Genomic DNA, 18179 nt, shown 5'->3' with positions numbered 1-18179 from the left:
CATCAATAAGGAAGGCACATATTTTCTACCAAAGCGCTACACTGTGATGTACAATCATACAGATAATACAGAGCTAAAAGCTGCTTTGGATAACTTATACATGTGTCCACATTTGCTCGCAGGTTCCATGTCCTGGAATTGTGTAATCATGTCACCTGTGTTTCCGACGTACAATGGAAATAGTCGCTTTGCAGAGTAGGCATCTTGCGTATGAGGTGGATGGTTGTGTGACGTTGTTGTTGTTAGCTCGGCCTGATGAGGTTTTCTCCTCTTCAAATCTTCGAGTCAACAATTGTTTGGCAAACGATGCTGCCTCCCTTCGCGGCAGCGATAATGAAACGGTGCACATGCACATAAAGACGGCCAACAGTAATTGCATGGTGGATAGGATTCTGCAAATAGAGAAACAAGTTAAACAGAGAAGAATAGCACCGACCGTATTCGTTTAATCTTTACTTTATATTTCAAATACGTTGTTTTGAATTTTTACAGCCGGTTACCTCCAAACTCCATGATTTGTATGCGTGCATTTATTTAGTATTCTATCACCCTAAATCGCTGCTCCAGCTAAAGCTCTCATAATGGTTTCTTTACGCGATGTGAAGATATTCGTTTCAAACTCATGCGTCAATTAACATACCAAACATTGTTAAGGTATATACATTTTGGCATATATATGGTACCCTATACCATGCACATAACAGTTACACGAGCCTGACGAGAACTGTCGTTGCAAGATGGTCATAATGGAACGAAGTTCATGAAGTCCTTGTACTCTGCGTAGGCGATAGTAATACGTTTCTATATGTCCAATAACCAGGTGACTATTTTTCAGGTCTCGTTCGTCATGATTCACGATCAATAAAATTCATCCTTCACGAATTCTCGATCCCACCTAACGAGTTTCTGTTAGAATTGAAACGGGGACGGAGACCCTCGACGAGCAGCAAGGTCACCACTAGAAGGTAGACGAGCTTGTTAGGGCTTGTCCGGTGCAACCTCAAAGCTCTTTTAGGCAATGGGGTTTTTGTTCGATTCAAGCGCTCAAAAATTCTTAACCGTGACTTCCATCTCAAATTATTCTAATTCCGTAAACGGTGACCTACGCAGCTTAAAAGTCGGAAACTCACAAAGCTGTCTAAGACGATCGAGGGGGCTGGGTGTTGAAAGCTTGACGCTATCGAAACCTTTCTGCATCTTTCTACAATATGCTAAAATAAAATTTGGCCGTTATACGAGATCAGCAGCACTAGGCGGACGAATCGAGCAGTCTGGTCGAGAAATATAGCTTCAGATATGATTAAGTCGATGGTCAATTCCGATTTCGAGACGACAGAGTCTAACCCTTTCTCCATACGGAACGATTGCTCGCGTACCTAAATCGTCTGCGCGAGGGAAACCTTCACTATAGTTATGGGTTTATGTATACTGTCCAGAAGCTATATTGAAAAAATCACCCCAGTTCGTTCCCGAAGTCTGAAAGAAAGAACGCGGGCAACTTCGAATCTCCATCATCAATTGTAATTTTGTTTTTCGGGAATGTATAGTATACGTTTTTATAGGCGACCCACGTGCGATTGGCGTGAGTCGCCTATGCCTTTTTAGGACAACAAGAAGCGTTGCATCCTGTCAATGGGGGCGAAGTAGTCCAGGACGAAGACGTTGATGAATAAAGCAAGGGACCAACTCCACAACGATTTTGAGGTTGGCAGTCCGGTTCGTCTGTCTTCCTTGTGCATAGTCTCTCAAGTCACTAGGACGGGGAACTCTCGTCTAGCCTTTCTCGTATGCTCATTATCGGTTCATGCCACGTTGCGGGGACCGTTGAAGCCCCCTGAAGTTCGGTATCACTAGATGAGAACATTCCAACAAAATGGTCGATAATTATTGGTGGGGCCATGAGATGCAGGCTTCCGGGCTCGAAGCCATTCCATAAGCCATAAGCCTTCCGTTCAGCCTCGCTTGTGGAAATAGCTTCCTGCTATTTTAAGTACTTTTTGCGCTGGACGGCATATGTCCTCCGGCTGATCACTTTGAACTTTACGGCTAGTAGTTCCGTGGCCGGTTGTAATGTTGCCAGTAGCCTAAAGGCACTACCGATTAATAGACACCTCAGGATGTTTGTAAAGGGCATTATTTTATTTAAAAACTTAGGTCAATTGCTGCGTGGATAGTAAGGCGCACGTAAACTTTTCCAATAGGGCCATGGAGCGTTAATACTAATTTATCTCTTAACGTGTGTGAAAATTTTCTTGATTTTAACAGACATCAGGAATTAAGAGAAATTGGTAAATTGTCATGCAGATATATGATTCTTTCAGATGCTATCCGCTCCTTTGATATAGATGTATATTAACTAACATCTTATATGATGATCAGTAACTTAATAGTGGCTTTGTAAATACAACCTTTCTTTATTCACGCAGGTTGCAAAATATGATTGTGGATTCGTAAATGTAAGGCTCTTCATTGGCCGGTAACACGTTGCAACAGAGTCCTGTTTTAAAATTGTACAGCATCCCTTCTATTTATTTGCTAATATCCTGAAACTCAAAGCGTGAATGATTTTTTAGTTTGGACGTCAGATGCTCATATAGCCAGTGCTTGATACTGCGATCACCAATCTAGATTCGTTTCATACCCCGCCAAAATATTAGGCGTTTATTAAATTTGTAGTAGACTGCAGTAGAGACTAGATTCGTGTGAGTCAGTCGCTGTTTTCTATCCATGTGTCTCTGGCAAGAAAAGGTCTAGACGTTTTCGATCGGGCAATCATGCTAGTTTTGCTTAACCAATTTATCAATCCTCAAACATCACTTACTTGGAAGCCTTTACTGTACTAGTGAAACGTACTGGCATTCCAACACGCTTGATTCCGCCACGTTCTGATTAGCGGTCCTAAAATACGACGGTCAGCAACGTTGGTAATGCACACGCTAAAAGCAAACACCTTTTAGTTCATTACAAAAAGGCGCTAAGCGGCGACCTTTTGAAAATACTGCTGAACATTTCTGCCGAAATTTTGATCTTGAAGTGGTCCTGATAAGAGTTCAACATGCAAATATTTCTTCCTTTCGCTTATTAACATATCTTAGGTGAATTAATAGCGTGTGAGGGTGACAGCTTATCGGTGAAAAAGGATGATTCCTTAACAGTCTGCTTCAGCTCTAGTCCTATAGAAGGCTACAGTTTTGCTTAAGAGTTTGTTTAAACAGTGACGGGCTTTATACTGACGCTTGTAGGTGCCACGGTCTTGACTCTGGTGTTGGTGCTTCGAACCATCTGCTCCACGTACGCGTTGGCCTTCTAAGCGTACAAACTTTTTAGCGACGTTTAGCGTATCGAAAACTTCCAGCCAGTACCAAATCTGTGTTCTTATTATCAGTCACATTTGTTGTGAGAACATCCGAGCTAATCGACGATCTATTTCTCGAAATCCAGCAAGATGGACCAAGGACTAGCGAAGAAACTATTTGTTACTATACTCTACGACAAAACTTCCTGTTCATATCTCGTTGCCAGCCAAAATGGATAGTCGACTTTTAAGAGATCTAAACTTTGCGTGCTATCTTTGGGTTGCCGGACACCATGGAAAGTGTTTTTGATAATCCCATCTTAATGCGCAAAACAAATTTTATACGAAGGCCGTGAATCGGCCACTATCTCTCACGACGTATATTTACAGGCACTAAACGAAGCACAACAAAAGAGTAGGGTCTCTTCCACGCGGCCGCGCTTTCTCGACTGACGCAATTGTTGTTGTGCAATCACGGAGACTCTTAAGTAATATACGTCAAATGTGTACCAAAGTCAAGAAGCTATTACCTTCACGCAGATTTCACCTTTTAGTGGTACTATAATAAATATTAGCGCTTCTTGGTGGACTGGGAAGGTATTTGATAGTTGAAAAATAACAATGTTTGCTTCTGGGCTTTCCTTCTTTATTTATGCTTCCACCCACGAGCCGGTTATATATACATATATGTATGTATAGCTATATTAGGGTTATGCTTACCCCTCTAAAGGTTACGTGAAGCCATCTTTACGCAAATAATATTAGCTTAATATCAGCCCTTTGAAGTCGTGTGTTAGATTTATTTTTCAATATGAGAAAATACGGATAGGCACAAAAGTAATGTTGAATATCTGTTGCAGCGTGAGTAACACGGTTATCTTGAGTAGGATCTTGTTGGATGTCTTCCAAAATGTCTAAGTAAGAAGCGCTATTTTATTGAAGTAAGTTTGATTTATGCTAAATCAGCTCGAACAAAATACAAACACCATGCATTTGATATTCGGACGAACTTTACACATGTTTATACTAACAGTTACCTGTAGTCCAGAATTTAGAAAACATTGTTGCACAGTCTAACAGGGATTGTCGCACAGCCTATGCAATTGTGTAGAAGAGGCCTCCGACTGAATGGATCGGTACAAAAACGGTTAGATATCTCGGTGTCCTTGGCCTGACTGACGCAGATGAGTTAGTCTATTAACCTTCGTTGTATCAGGCCAACAGGCGTCGTTTTCGTTTTGATGCCCAACTAACGCTAGGCTAAGTTTGAGAAGACTTGTCCTTACAAAAATGCGGCGCACTAACCAGATTTCATGACGGAAGTTAATTATTCTAATTTTGTATCGGTCGCTGATTATATTATGGAGACGAAACTAGAAAAACTGCCCTCAACATTCCATATTCCTAATTTATAGCTAATTTCAATTGAGATTATGAAAAGTGAAAATAGATTGTCCTATTTTACAAGGCCCAAGTCATCGTTGTCAACTTTCGAACGTGATTTCTAGGCTGTCAGTTATCGTAGCGCTGCTTCATTATGACGCGTCAGTTTGGATGAGTAATGGCAGTTATGCAGGAGTTAATGAACGTGCCAAGCTGGACAGCTGACCTAATAGGGTTTTCCGTTAACTGACATTATAGTTCTTCTGACCTAGTAACTCCATTTGAAAGCCTCTTAAAAGGCCGAACTCGATGGTTCCATTGTCGAATCATGAACGAATACGTACTCTACGTAATAATGAGTTCTCTGAGCTCAACAGTACAATATCGCGTTGTTTTGCCAGCTTTCTTTGGTTATGCAAAAGAGATAAGTACCGTAAACGTATGTAATATCGAATTTGCTTTAGATCAACAACTACATTTCTTCCATAAACCTCTGACTGTGCTTTTCCCATTCCACGGTGACTATCCGTCTCTGAAGTCAAAACGAGCCAGATTTCGACGAAAGCGTCGTTCAGAAAGTAACTGCTGCAGACGCCTCTGGTCCGCAGCCAGCGTTGACAGTAGCCAACTTCAACGGCTTGCGCCTCGGAGATAGCTCAAACCGAAGGACGCAAACCCGCAGCCCCGTAACCCCATCTAGATTAAACGGCCAGATAAACAAAAGAAAAACGACGCGGCAAAGAAGTTTGTAGGGTGCACAGCTTTTCGATGGACAGAAGAATAGAGGACCGATGTTACGCACACACATTTTAATGGATAAATGATTCATCTTCATTCACCATGACCCTTTCAAAGTCTGAAAGGTGCTTGAAAGGCGGACATAACATGTTTCAATGAGTCAAACGATTAGCTATTTTGAATAGTAAATGTGTTTTGATTGACTTATTATCTTCTAGGGTGATCGACTAACTGAAATCGTACAAGTGCACTTGTCATTTCCATTGAAAAAAATCAAAAAACCAGTCAATCAAGTGAAGACTGTTGATGTTTGACACCTTCTTCAAATCTTCTTTTGACATCACAAATTCATGACCGCTAGTCTGCGGGCAAATCTTGAGTTTCGCGCTACTCGATACTGGTTACTTCTAGTTTTCTCTACACCACTACTTGTAGGTATACGTGGTAAAGCAGTTATCACAAATCAATGGAAAATACCGAGCCAACCAGTACGGATTAATGGGGCAATCTAATCGCTCAGGTGGTGCCAGAAGGGAAATTTCAAAGATAGCAGTGAATTGGCGATATGCATTGTTCATTCGTTTACTTTCATAAAGCCTACCTATAATCGTATATGATATGGATCGAAATAAAAACGTGAGAGACGCGAGATGGCTCGCCAATCGTAATACAGAATTCATTAAATATATGATGAATATATTAAACGATGCCACGGTACGAGTGATAAGGCGTCAAAACGTTTCATAACCGATATACATGGACCCTTCGAGCTTTAGTTGATCGACATGTAAACTGCGTACAAGCTGCCTTCTTCAATCTCAATTTTGTCTCTATCTGAGATTCGTCGTGATCGCTACGCTCATAACAACGCCAATAGCTGATGATGTTTCGCGGGTTTACCGAAGCTGGTTCGTTCCATATTCAATAGGCCTCGATACAGCTACCTAGATTTACTGCGAATACCTATCACAGTAAAGGTCTTAGTATAAGGAACTTGGAGCAGAAAAATCACCGCGATATTTATCGCAGTATTGCTTCATGGGAAATCAAAAGGTGAAAATCCACTTATTATGCACGAACTTATAGGCTGACACGTTTAGGCATCATCCACTGCGTCCATTGTATTTAGAAATTCGGATAATAATGTTTACCTTGATGAAATTCTTATAGGTCAACGTTGACAAAACAATCCTGGCCGATCTATACGTAACACACATATGTAATTGTATGAAATATACATAACGTAATTTATACATTTAACGTACAGAAAATAAGCGTCGGATAACGCTTTTTTTCTCGTGTTGCGGTGCCAGCAGCGAATTATTTGTGCATATTGTATCGTCAATCACATCACACGCCATTGTCGATAGTAGGGGGTAAAAACGCCACCATCTATAAACTGGCTAGCACTTCTGTAGCAAACTTCCAGCCTTTCGTTCTTAGAAACCAGGACGCCGCTTCACTCAGCTACTGCAACGAAGGGAGCAGTGAGAGGGCCGGCCGGCCAGCCAATTCAGTATGAAATCAACCAGCGATAACTTATTACAATTGGGCTATAAATGAAGACCGTGACTGAAAATTCGGCAGGAGGCGATAGCGGACCCAACAGACCAGACAAAGGGCTCACGATTCGTTGAAGCGATGCGGCTCACCCGTAAGTAGACTGCAAGATGGCTTTGCCGCAGCTTTTGCTTTCGTGAATTCCATTATACGCATCAGAAAAAGGGAAAGACTGCGGGCGTGTGCAGAAAGCCGCCTGTAAGACGAGCAATGCTAATTTTTCTCTGCATTGTTTTTTTTTTTATTGCAAAGTGAATGACAAAAATGTATTTTACGCCTCGCAAGGCTAAAGAACTAGGTTTACTGCACTACAGGTTCTCGTTACATTGTGACGTTATGTTGCGACTAACCTTATAGTCTATCTGAGGGGATTAGTTAAATGCAAGTTCTATAAATTATGTAGCTTCCGATTAAATGAATACATCATTTATTATTTCCTCCTCTTCTATATACTCCTCTATATACTCCATCTATTAGGTGTTAGATCTATTAGGTGTCTTTCTCCTACAATATTATAGAAAAAGAAATTCTTAGAAATGATGAACTAAAAATATTACTAAAGCTACCGCACCCTCGAAAATAAATGAAATATACAGATACTGTATTTGTTGTTTGATAAGCAAACGACATTAAGGTTTCACTATATACATTATACAAACCGCTATACATACAGCCTTAAATCGAGGGCAGGCTACATTCGTAGAGGTATTGCTCGCGGAAGAGAATACGAGCGACCATCGTTACGCCTATAGTCAGCGCCACTATGCCATTAACTGCACCACTATTCCGTTCTTTCTTACGTGAGGCCCACTTTTCTATTCGACGGAACTGATTCTTTTCGCACGTATTTTTTGACTGATACCAAGGTAACAGTCACAACAATGGTTTTGTCAAGCTGAAAATTTCTCCGGAAGAACACTTCTCAGTGCTGCAACGAAGAGGGCTAGGCAGTTAAACAGAACATTGTATGAGTCGATATGGTTCATGCATAGACAGTGCTGATACCGCCCTACGGCAAAGCAACTCGGTGTAAAGGCTGTTCCGATGATTTTCCTTTCTTCTGCTCGTCTGGATGATATCGTAATAAATGACCTTCTATTTGACACTGATCGGATGCCGGCAAAAGTCCATCTTTCAGAAAAGTGTTCTTACGTGTGTCTGCACGCATTTCAGACCTAAATTACGTCGTTTTACATATATATATATATATATATATATATATATATATATATATATATATATATATAGAACGTACGTTCTCTCGTCGTGTATCTTTTTTATGCACATATTCCAGCTTGTGACCGTGGCCAGTATCGCTTAAATCAAAAAGAGTCGCTCGATCGCTGTGTTTAAATCAATAGGTATTTACTATAGACAATATAGGAGAATTACATTACCGGTATACCATAAAATACAAAGAAACACTGTTTGCATTCTACCGGTGAATAATTTCTATTAAAAGTGGAATCAGGCGATAACGGATGATCTCCCGTATAAACGCATCAATTTACTATTCCAGGATAGACAACACATTACAAATTTATAATAGGCACTCATATGAGGTATATATTAATTAGTTTATACGAGCGTGTTTAGAGTAGTTGACGTCAGTGCTAACGTCATGATACTCGCTGTCGACTTGAATGCCCAGTTCCGTATACGTACAGACGCGTATGTCCGCTAACATTTCCTGGCTGCTTTTTTTCACCCATCGTCGCTTTTCCATTAGTATCAGATAGAAAAACCCGTGAGACAATACCATGACATGTTGTTTATCTTGACGCGGTAAATAGTCGCGGATTCTGCGAATTAAAACAATCTATATCTAATATGGAAGTGTAATTGATAATAACACTAGCCGTTCAACTACGTACCAGGCTTCTACGGAACAGTTTATGCTACCGGGCATCCTATTACGATGCCGTAGCGAGGCTCACCGCGACCGGCTTACGTCGCAATAGCCAAAATAAACTTCGCATCTCTAGTAATAGTTATCGTACGTAAGTACATGCGATAAGTTAGGTGGCATGTGTGTCGATACTGACAAAACGATAAAATGCTTAAAATAAGCTTTTCGACATACGCTCATGCACCTAGTCAAATACATCATTTTCTCTACCACTTCATACCACCATCATAGTTATACCACTATAGAACTTCATAATAAAAATAAAAGAAATTAAAGTACAGGAAAATAGATGCGAGTTTCAAATAACAACAAAGATTTACTTCAGAGACGTAAAAAACTTGTATCGTTCTTTCTACTGAGAAACAGTTCAAGTAGACGTTGTATACAACACATATACAAAACGTTCGTTACGTACGCGGATAAAACTTCTGTCGCGAAAAAGCCAACTTACACCTATATATAGTAGGTTTAGAGAGGGAATAGATGGGATGAATATTTTTTGTCGTTTTCGAACCCTGAACGTGGGCGGCTGCAATGAAAAGATATAATCGTAGCGTCACTAAAATGTACGAAATGGTAAGCTATATGTTTCTACGTACATACGGAACTTACACCCTGTGAGAGCCTTGAAGTTGCGACGGTCTTTACGTCGATTGTTTACGAAGTATTTAGCCGTTGATAAATCATTTTCCTGTCTATTGACTCTTAGCCCTTGTGCTGTGCTGTTATCACTCTGCCTATGTTGCGTGAGTGTCTATGACTGACTGAACGCAGCGTTTGCATGGTATAAGCGGCAGGTAGACATGCACAGGTAAACACACCATAGCAAACTGACTTATAAAACCCTCACTTCGAAGCCATTGCATCTTCAGCAAAATGCTGTAGATTTGCTAATGCCTTCATTAAGTAGCTAGAAGCGCTTCTCTATGACCGATCGCTTCAGACATCCCCATTGCAATACTGGACTATAGATAGAACAGTAACTAGTTTATAGCCTGCGGCCCAAATTATGAAAGTTCTATCAGCTTAAGGGCCAGCCAGCGTAACGGCAATAAGCGGCTTATCGACATTGTTAGGTTATAATTCGTATCTATACATGTGGAGAGCGTTCCCTCTTAGCCCCTATATAGTCGACGTAAAATTTAACGATAACTACCTTCAGTTTCGTGTAAACGTAACTAGATTGATTCGATCGCTTTGGTAGCAGCAAGTTAGAAGCTTCAAAAACTTAAGCTGCTTCCGAAGCAAATACGGTCGTTATCGACAAACGACCGTTTTAGTCAGAGAGCAAACATTCTATTTCTGTCGAATAAGCGACTATTATGTCGCTGGAAATGCGTATTGGAAAATTCACGGCTGTCCATAGTGACTTTAAGGTGTAAACACTTTGTGACACGAGCGTCCATTTCGCATGGACGGTATACCTCACTATTTACTACTTTTAGAGTTAACTTACCTTTACCCAGTACAGCCTGAAGTGTTGACATGTATGAAAGTCGGGATCCACTTCAACCGGTTATTACAATACAATGAATGATAGGTACTCAATTAGTAGTATCCGAACTTCGTCACGAAATGCAGACTCTACATGGTTGAGCTAATTCGTCACAACTCGACTACTAATAGAAACTGCACGAGTTTCAGCTGTGGCGAACTAAAAAGTTGTGTGACACAACACGGATCAGTTGAGAGGCATTCAAACACTTTTGGCTTTCGATAAGTTTAAGGCGATATTCGAACGAGCTGTCAGCAGCCGATCCCCGCCTTTCCCTTTCCTGCACCGATTCTTTCCATACTGTTAATCATATGGTATTAGCTCAAGGCGTACGCAGTGTTGTTGTATGGCGCACGACTAGCGGACGAGATAGCGGTTTCACAACGTGTCCCGTAAACGAGAACTACCATCTTATGAGAACGATGCACGAAAATGGCGCTCTTAATCACATCTCGAGGACACACACCCACACACCCACACACACACACAACACACACACACACACACACACACACACACACACACACACACACACATGGATCGGGCATACTGACACCCTCGCCTCGACAATATACGGCTAAACACGATACAATGTAACGCTGATGGAAAGAATCATGGATTCACACAGGTTGATTATGATTACGTTGTTAAATAGCCAGTGGCGTATTAAATGTTAACATTTCAAATATCGAGCATTTGCTCATTATTCAAAACTCTATTTCGTATAAGATTTTCAGTGCATAAGACCTTTCATGTGCAAGTCGTACTTTTTTTGGAAAAAATTCTGACTTAACTTGGAGCTGCGGTGTCCGATTCGTTCCCGCGCTTGATTCATTCGGAGGCTAAGGCACCACTTCTCGCCACCGGTAACGATTCTACATAGAAACTTATCATTGCGATTGCGTGTTGCGTGCTCGGTGTTGGGCGGAATGTCTAGAGCCAATCAAAAATTGTATGATTAGCTCAGCTTATAGGGCACTCGTGTTCCAACTGTGTGTAGGTAAAAGTGTTCTCGATTCATATTTCTACAGCGCCTGCCTATAGTTACAGCTGCCTTAATTCGGCCCCTCTTAGTCTCAGATGGCCGATGGTCAGGACACAGTCTGTCATTCAAAGATGCCACTACTAAACCTCGTAAAACACGTTCAGACAGTCTTCTTCAGCGCGGAGTTCACACTGCACATGATATAAATACCTTGCGCTGCCTGGACAATTTTTTTACCTAGTGAAAGGACGAAATTAATTGGAAAAGCTATTTTTTGCCACACTTGCAGACACTGAAAATACTTATGATCTGAAGCATCTAACAAAAATTGGTCTTATTTGTGTTAGGACAAGGTGTATGTATATAAGGGTTCGTAATACGTATTTCAGTTTGTCGATTAAAACGAAGTGACAAAACGCAGAAATTACTATCGATTTCAGCTTTACTAGGTGAAGTTCGATGGTGACACTAAAAAAAAAACATGACAATAAGAGTAGATAACAAGGAGAGGCTAGCGCGTACGCGGACCTTCGAAACAATTCCATAATTTGCCACCAACTACGTCAACCGTTCAGAAACAGAGATCTCTTTAACTTCTTAGTACAACTTACATAGTCAATGTTACGCTAGATGAAGCATTGCGGACGATTCTTCTGATTTATGTACCATTGACAAGGAAAAATTTCCCAAACAACTGACCTACCACAACAGGCCATACAACGAACCAGCGTGTTTCCGCATGAAGCATTCGAGCAACACGATTATTTAAAATATCGATGAATTACGAAATGCAGCAAAGTCAACCAATAGATCCATTTGTAAAAAACAGAAAGAAAGGCTCGACGGTGAACTTATGTTTTTCTTGAAAAATGTTACATAATTCATTAGAGTGGGGTAGAAAGTGGCCCAGAAGGCTGATCAAATGAACCAACTAAAAGACGATACATATCGCGACTTAGCTTGAGATACCCGAACGGCCATATGTCTTCCAAGACCGGCGTCCAAGGAAGCGGCGGAAATATACTTTTATATATGTTAGAAATCAAAAACAAAATTGTCACCAGAATGGGGTGGTGTAATTTTTCCGCAAAATAGTACCTTCTCCCTGCAATCGGGTTGACCATACACTAGCCGTAAGGCAAATAACGGAACGAGAACAAGTTCAAGATGATTTAATAGTACCACATCGCTGCTTAAGAGGGCATGCAAAGATGAGATATTACATTTAATAATTAACACGGAAAATCTTATTTGGGATGCTTTTTTTAGCTAACGGAAAAAGCTAAGTATTACGCTAAATTTACAATGGGTATAGATAACGTTCGAACAAAAACAAAAATCAACCCAGATCATTTACCAGGCCAACGAAATACATATATATATCAAGCCTATATTAAACCTGTAGGTATTCTATTACCAACGGCAACTGGTGGGAAAGTCCAGCTCTAAAAGTGAACATCCAATATCGTCATCATGTAAGTAGAGTAAATGATGATAAAGCATCATTACATACTGTTACAGCCGTTTTAGTCGGAAGACTGTATTATTCATCCCGTTATGTATTAGTAAATGGGGCTCGCTTCTCGGCATACGGGAAAACGAGCTCGGTACTATATATATATATGCTATTGAAAATACGTAATACGTCCTGTGGCAGTTTGTGCCAATATTACGTATAACGTATTAAATTGTTCGGTATGAAATATGATAAAGATTCATCTCATATTGCAGTATGACGTTGTTACATGACGGCTCGACATTTGACGACACGCTTTTTTTAGGTAGTATATTTTTGTGCCTCTTAAAATTGGGGCCGTTCACCCGAATCACGTCTTATGGGTTTCAAGCGAATAAGCTGTAGTGAATCACAAAAAAATCAACAAAGGTTTTTTGTGGTACTTTTAGATCTAGTGATAGTACCAACTAAGCAAACATGATGCTATGAGGGCTTTTTTATGGTCTTACTAAAAGTATGCAATATATTCGAAGGGATCCCCGGTTAATTTTTGAAGTCCCATAATACTTTTTAGTACACTCCTGTGGAATACGGCGAACATTCAAGAAACGCCGTAGCATCGCGTTTTTGATCCATGTAACATTCGAATTTGTAAAAATTATTCTGTATCGCTGTCAAAAGCGTTAGACGCCATTCAAAGCACCTGACGAGCCTGTGATGAAGTTGTATCTTCGAAAGAAACTGACAGTTATCGTATCTCAGACAATGCAGCAGGGGTTTGAACGACGTCTCAGTATTCCTAAGGAAACTTATTACGGTATCGAGCAAACCCGCTGAACTTCTAGAAATCCTCGTAAATACTGTCGACCAGAAAGTATTGAAAAACTATTGATTTAGGCATCATTTAAACACAAAAAAAATCGGCTCATACATTCGGTGCATCTGAAGTACTGATATCAGGAAACTGTGATAGTTCGATTAAACCTTTAACACCTTCAAGCCATTAAACCTTTGAAAAACGTCTTCTTTTCTCATATATCGAATACACCTATGAATAATATCATACATATACTTAACTCATAAGGAAGACTTTTGAATTTCCCAGGAAGTCAATGGTCTTATATACAATATATTTTTAAGTAAATGTCGTTCCCTTAAGTTGTGAACAGTCTGGCTGTGGGTCAATTTGAATTAGATCTAGTTCTTTGGCTCGGAAGTTGAGAGGCAACCTAATGATTTTATTTTAGGTTGTCTTGGCAATGAAAAACATATTTATCACGCATTATAGTAAGTTTTAACTTACGAACGACACTTTTAATCAGATTATGTATTAATAAAGCTAGTGACACTATTCAGGACCATCTAATATTCCATTTTGAACTGAGTACATTGAAATAAAATTAGGGTTTTTTTTAAAAGGCCTTCGGTTACTCAAAAAATACTGCGGTTTAGACAGGTTCAAAGGCTGATTGTATTCATTTCTAAGATTCCAAAATATTGTTATAGTGGTACGCCTAGGACAAGGAAATGAGACGTAAGGTTTATGTCAACCCCTTATTTAGTAAGCCTACTCTATACGCAAGGATCTTACGAGTCAGTGTATACGGAAGAAAAAGCGCTGTCTTAAAGACGTCTTCTAACTGTAATTTCGGATCGAACAATTCGGGAATCTTGTCCACATTATTTCTAGTTGTCAGATGTTCTAGTTTCAAATCTAGTTCGATGTTGATTGTACCCTTTGCGTAGAATATACAGTTTCTAACTGTTCAATAAATGTATTACTACCATAAAGGTAAAGGCGAAAGGAAAATGAAGTCGCCTAGCAATGCTTAGAAGTGAAAATGTCCGAACTTGTTTTTAAATGCTGCTCAGTATTATGGTGATCAGGATCCGCAATTTTGATGACTGCGTTCTTTGGCATAATTTCGATTTTTGGCATAAAATCCATGTTTCGTATAGTACAGCGATCGTCTTGCGAATAGGAGCGCTGTAGGAAATATGTCCTATAAACTCGCATGCATGCTAGAGATAAGCGACCGTAGTACGTATTTTCAATAAGAACCTGTCAGGCTGTTTCTGCTCTGCTGAGGTAAATGTTTCAATTGAGGTCGCAGTGTTGTAGTGTATTAAAGTGCTGACAAACATGCATGATGAATTAGAATAACTTAACGACTCGAAAAGGCACTCCAGTTGGTTGACGGTCATGAATACAGGAGTCTAGAGATACGATCGGATTATATAGCGCCAATGACGTTTCGTTGTATTAGTTTAAGGTAAGATTTTTGAAGAACATATAACAGTATATCTACATGTACACTCTCGTCTCCCTATTGGCTTTAATCGAGCCACTTTCGTCCGCAGCTGGTCGTGTATGTGTCCGTAACGACGGTGGCCGACGGTGCGGCTTTTTCGAACCAAATGGTTCCTTTCTCCATTCGATCCATCACCGGATTTGAGATTAAACTTCCTTCTAGCGAAATCCTTTGTCCCATATGGTACGTCTACCCGTCGCCTTCACAATGCTGTGTGAGAGAGGGCCGTGTTTGGCGTCATGCTGACGAGCTGGTTCTCCGCTGGATTCCTGCAGCAGTAAAGTTTCTTTGCATCGATTTTGTTTTTTCTTAACCTATGTCAAACAGAGGAAAATGAGAAAACGATGAACTCGTTCGAAGAGCCGTTCGACGAGCGAGAAAAAATCATTTGCTCTACACGGTTAATTCCTGGGTCAAAACACTCGGTGGCGTAGAAAAAAGCAGATCCTTTTAGAGACTCCTAAGCAAAAGAATAATCATCAATACCGGCTAAATTATCCATAAAATATACTCTTAGTTTTATAGATTCAAAGGAATAATTTGTTCGTTTACGAAACGCCTTAAGGATTTGTACACACGACACAGGCCTCAGAAACGCGTATTCACGTACGCTCTACATACTGGTTACGGTAAAGGCTAATGGTCAAATCGTGTGTATATGCGAATTGCAACTTAACTGGTCCGAGCTGATTGTTTCGTGGGATTGAACTTACGTACATGCCATATTATTAGTTTCACAGGATACTTAGATATTTGGCCCGGTCGAGTGTTACGGTCTTCTCCATGTCACGAAAAACATTTAATACGGAAAGGTACCGATATATCGGAAGTAGAATGTCGACAACGACGGTGCTTATAGTCGTATAGAAACGGGTGTGTGGCTCCGTAAACTCTGAAAGGATATCATGAGTAGGGTAGTGCCGAAAGTGGATTTGGCATGCGAACGACGTTGTCCTTATTGAACTACCCGCGAATAAAATATGACGTGAACCAATGGAACATGTCCACCGCATATGAGAAAGGTGTTTCCCAGCACAAATCGGACTCAGGCGTTTGTTATTGCTAATTTTGACTAACTTTTACATTATACGGAGGAGCTCGTAGAGACCTTACTGAGAAAATTGTTTTGTCGTGTTCAAAACTAACTGAGCACAATACTTATGCGTTTTGTTTGCGACACGAAATCGTTATTTTTTTAATTTTTGTTTTTGGATAAATTTGCTTACGTTATGCTAAAATGTCCAACCTGTAACCTTGGAAATTTCGCGGCATGGCAAATCTTTTGTGGCGGGGATGCCACCTGTTCTCAATCACCTTATAAGAAGGTCTTACGCAAGCTTCCACAACGTATTAAGCAGTAGTTTTAAAGAACATGGTGCACGTCGATTGCTAGCTTTTATTAGTGGGGTAGAACGATGCAGATAATGGTGCATTGTAGTTTGAAGACGCCTACAAGACCCATCTGGAACGAGCGATACTGTTTCGTGTACCTAATAATTATTTTTGAATGTTTCCATAAATCATATATCGAATCCAACATATTACAGGTTTCGTTCGCTAAAAAGCACAGCCCATATCAGAGAAGGTTGGAAAGCTTAAATTATACCAGAGAGAGACGACCTTTGGTACGTCGGGTCCAAATTGGATATTTTTTATTGGAATTAATATAAATATCATTCATATTATTCTAGTGTTAGGTCCCAGTTGCTTTCGTGAAAGATGGGATAAGATGTTGTTATAGATCTATTTTACATTATATATACCTCAGAAACTGCACCATAGAGTTAATGTTGGCCCAATCAAAGTGGACTTCATAGCTGTCATGTCTGCGCCCTTGACCCTTGGAGTCGATAATATTTAGTAGCGTAGTGCTAACTATATAGACACGTACGCAGGAGAAAAGAAAGCCGATCCCTCCTTAGTCAACGTGTACAGACGTCTAAAGATGCGTATACGTATCCGCGGAAATGCTGTTTGTGGCTTATAAGTTTTTCTAATATTGTGGCTAATCGTCGGCCTGTTAATCATTTTTAATACCAGAAAAAGGACCAGTTCTTTCTGCAAGAACGGTGCGTCGTTTTAAGCAAATATCCAGTGTGCTTTACGCGAGGCAAGATTTCTAAGAGACAAAGTAGTTGATACTCAATAGAATTTAAAGTTAAAAGCTCGACAAAAATGACCAAAACACTATTTTTGATAGATGTGGGTGTTTTATACAGAAGCTAAAAGCTCTGTTGAATAGCAAAATATCAATCGCCAATAGGGTCGTCTAAATAAGGTCCAAGGGCTGGTCTCTTTGAGAATTCCCCCGTCTTTACGTAGGTTTGTATTTGGTCGAAGTTTTGAGCACTTGCATTTTTGGGATGTTTAATTTGTTAGCTGCCCAAATTTAACTACGTTGGTTTTTTTGTATACTTTGCAATATCGCTTTACGTACGGTTACTATCTGTGGGTTAAAGAAGGCATATTTTGAAAATGATTAATACACGACGTTATTCCGAATCAAACGTACGAGCCGAATAAATAACGGTTATATCCAGTCAAGGAGGGCTTCTGGCAGATACGAAAAATTTCGTTGAAAGACTTATTCTCGTTTAGAAGCTGTGTTAGAAATAACTTCCGGAGGAACAACAAGTTCGGACGTTGTACATATTGCGTCTTTAATATTTATACTCGTTATACAAACGTATTGGATACCCTGGTCAGCAAAGTTGACGAGAGAGGTAGTATTCATAGTATCAGTTTATCTAAGTACACTTATGTATTTGGAGTTGCTTTTTTCTACTGCGATTTAGCTCTATCATGATTTGACCTGCACTATCAACAAACCCACGTCTGAAGAATCTTTTTGAGGAGTACAAGAGTTTACATTGAACCATAGTCAAATAAGCCCAATGCTAGCCCTTCACAAAATTCGAAAATAGGTAAATGAATGATAATAGTTGTACAGCCATTGTAATTTATTTTATGATTATTTTTCAAGTATCACGTGAAATTTGTAACGAGTATTTCAAAATACTTTTTGTAGTATTAATTAATTTTATAT

General features: G+C 39.9%; 1 protein-coding gene and 2 long non-coding RNA genes across 11 annotated transcripts in view; all 3 read right to left on the bottom strand.

Moving 5' to 3' along the window:
- Nucleotides 1-2874, bottom strand: part of LOC111263619 (sphingomyelin phosphodiesterase) — a 28621-nt gene extending 25747 nt beyond the window's left edge. The window contains exons 1-2 of one of the 3 annotated variants that reach the window (XM_022838879.2): nt 2822-2874; nt 173-392 (exon numbers count right to left, since the gene is read on the bottom strand). In XM_022838879.2, coding sequence (XP_022694614.1) covers nt 173-392; nt 2822-2859 — 258 coding nt within the window. In that variant the 5' untranslated portion in view covers nt 2860-2874. Of the gene's footprint in view, nt 1-155; nt 393-2408; nt 2486-2821 lie in introns of those variants that run through there. The other 2 variants (XM_022838878.2, XM_022838883.2) reach the window with 2 other exon arrangements.
- Nucleotides 2875-8316: 5442 nt separating this feature from the next.
- Nucleotides 8317-10811, bottom strand: LOC147753059 (uncharacterized). The gene is made up of 3 exons (XR_015312372.1): nt 10342-10811; nt 9301-9414; nt 8317-8778 (listed from the first exon to the last, which is right to left on the bottom strand). It is a non-coding gene; the product is annotated as an uncharacterized LOC147753059 (long non-coding RNA).
- A 3457-nt stretch (nt 10812-14268) lies between these two features.
- The window catches only part of LOC147753057 (uncharacterized), a 19048-nt gene continuing 15137 nt past the window's right edge, over nt 14269-18179 (bottom strand). For 3 of the 7 annotated variants that reach the window (XR_015312373.1, XR_015312378.1, XR_015312379.1), the window contains 2 exons: nt 15851-16025; nt 14269-15447 (listed from right to left, as the gene is read on the bottom strand). This is a non-coding gene — a long non-coding RNA (uncharacterized LOC147753057). Of the gene's footprint in view, nt 15448-15848; nt 16026-18179 lie in introns of those variants that run through there. The other 4 variants (XR_015312377.1, XR_015312374.1, XR_015312376.1 and 1 more) reach the window with 3 other exon arrangements.

Source organism: Varroa jacobsoni, unplaced genomic scaffold (genome assembly GCF_002532875.2).
Source record: "Varroa jacobsoni isolate VJ856 unplaced genomic scaffold, vjacob_1.0 scaffold_778, whole genome shotgun sequence".
Lineage (NCBI taxonomy): Eukaryota > Metazoa > Arthropoda > Arachnida > Mesostigmata > Varroidae > Varroa > Varroa jacobsoni.
The sequence above is the reverse complement of the archived record's forward strand: the minus strand, read 5'-3'. Positions and strand labels throughout refer to the sequence as shown.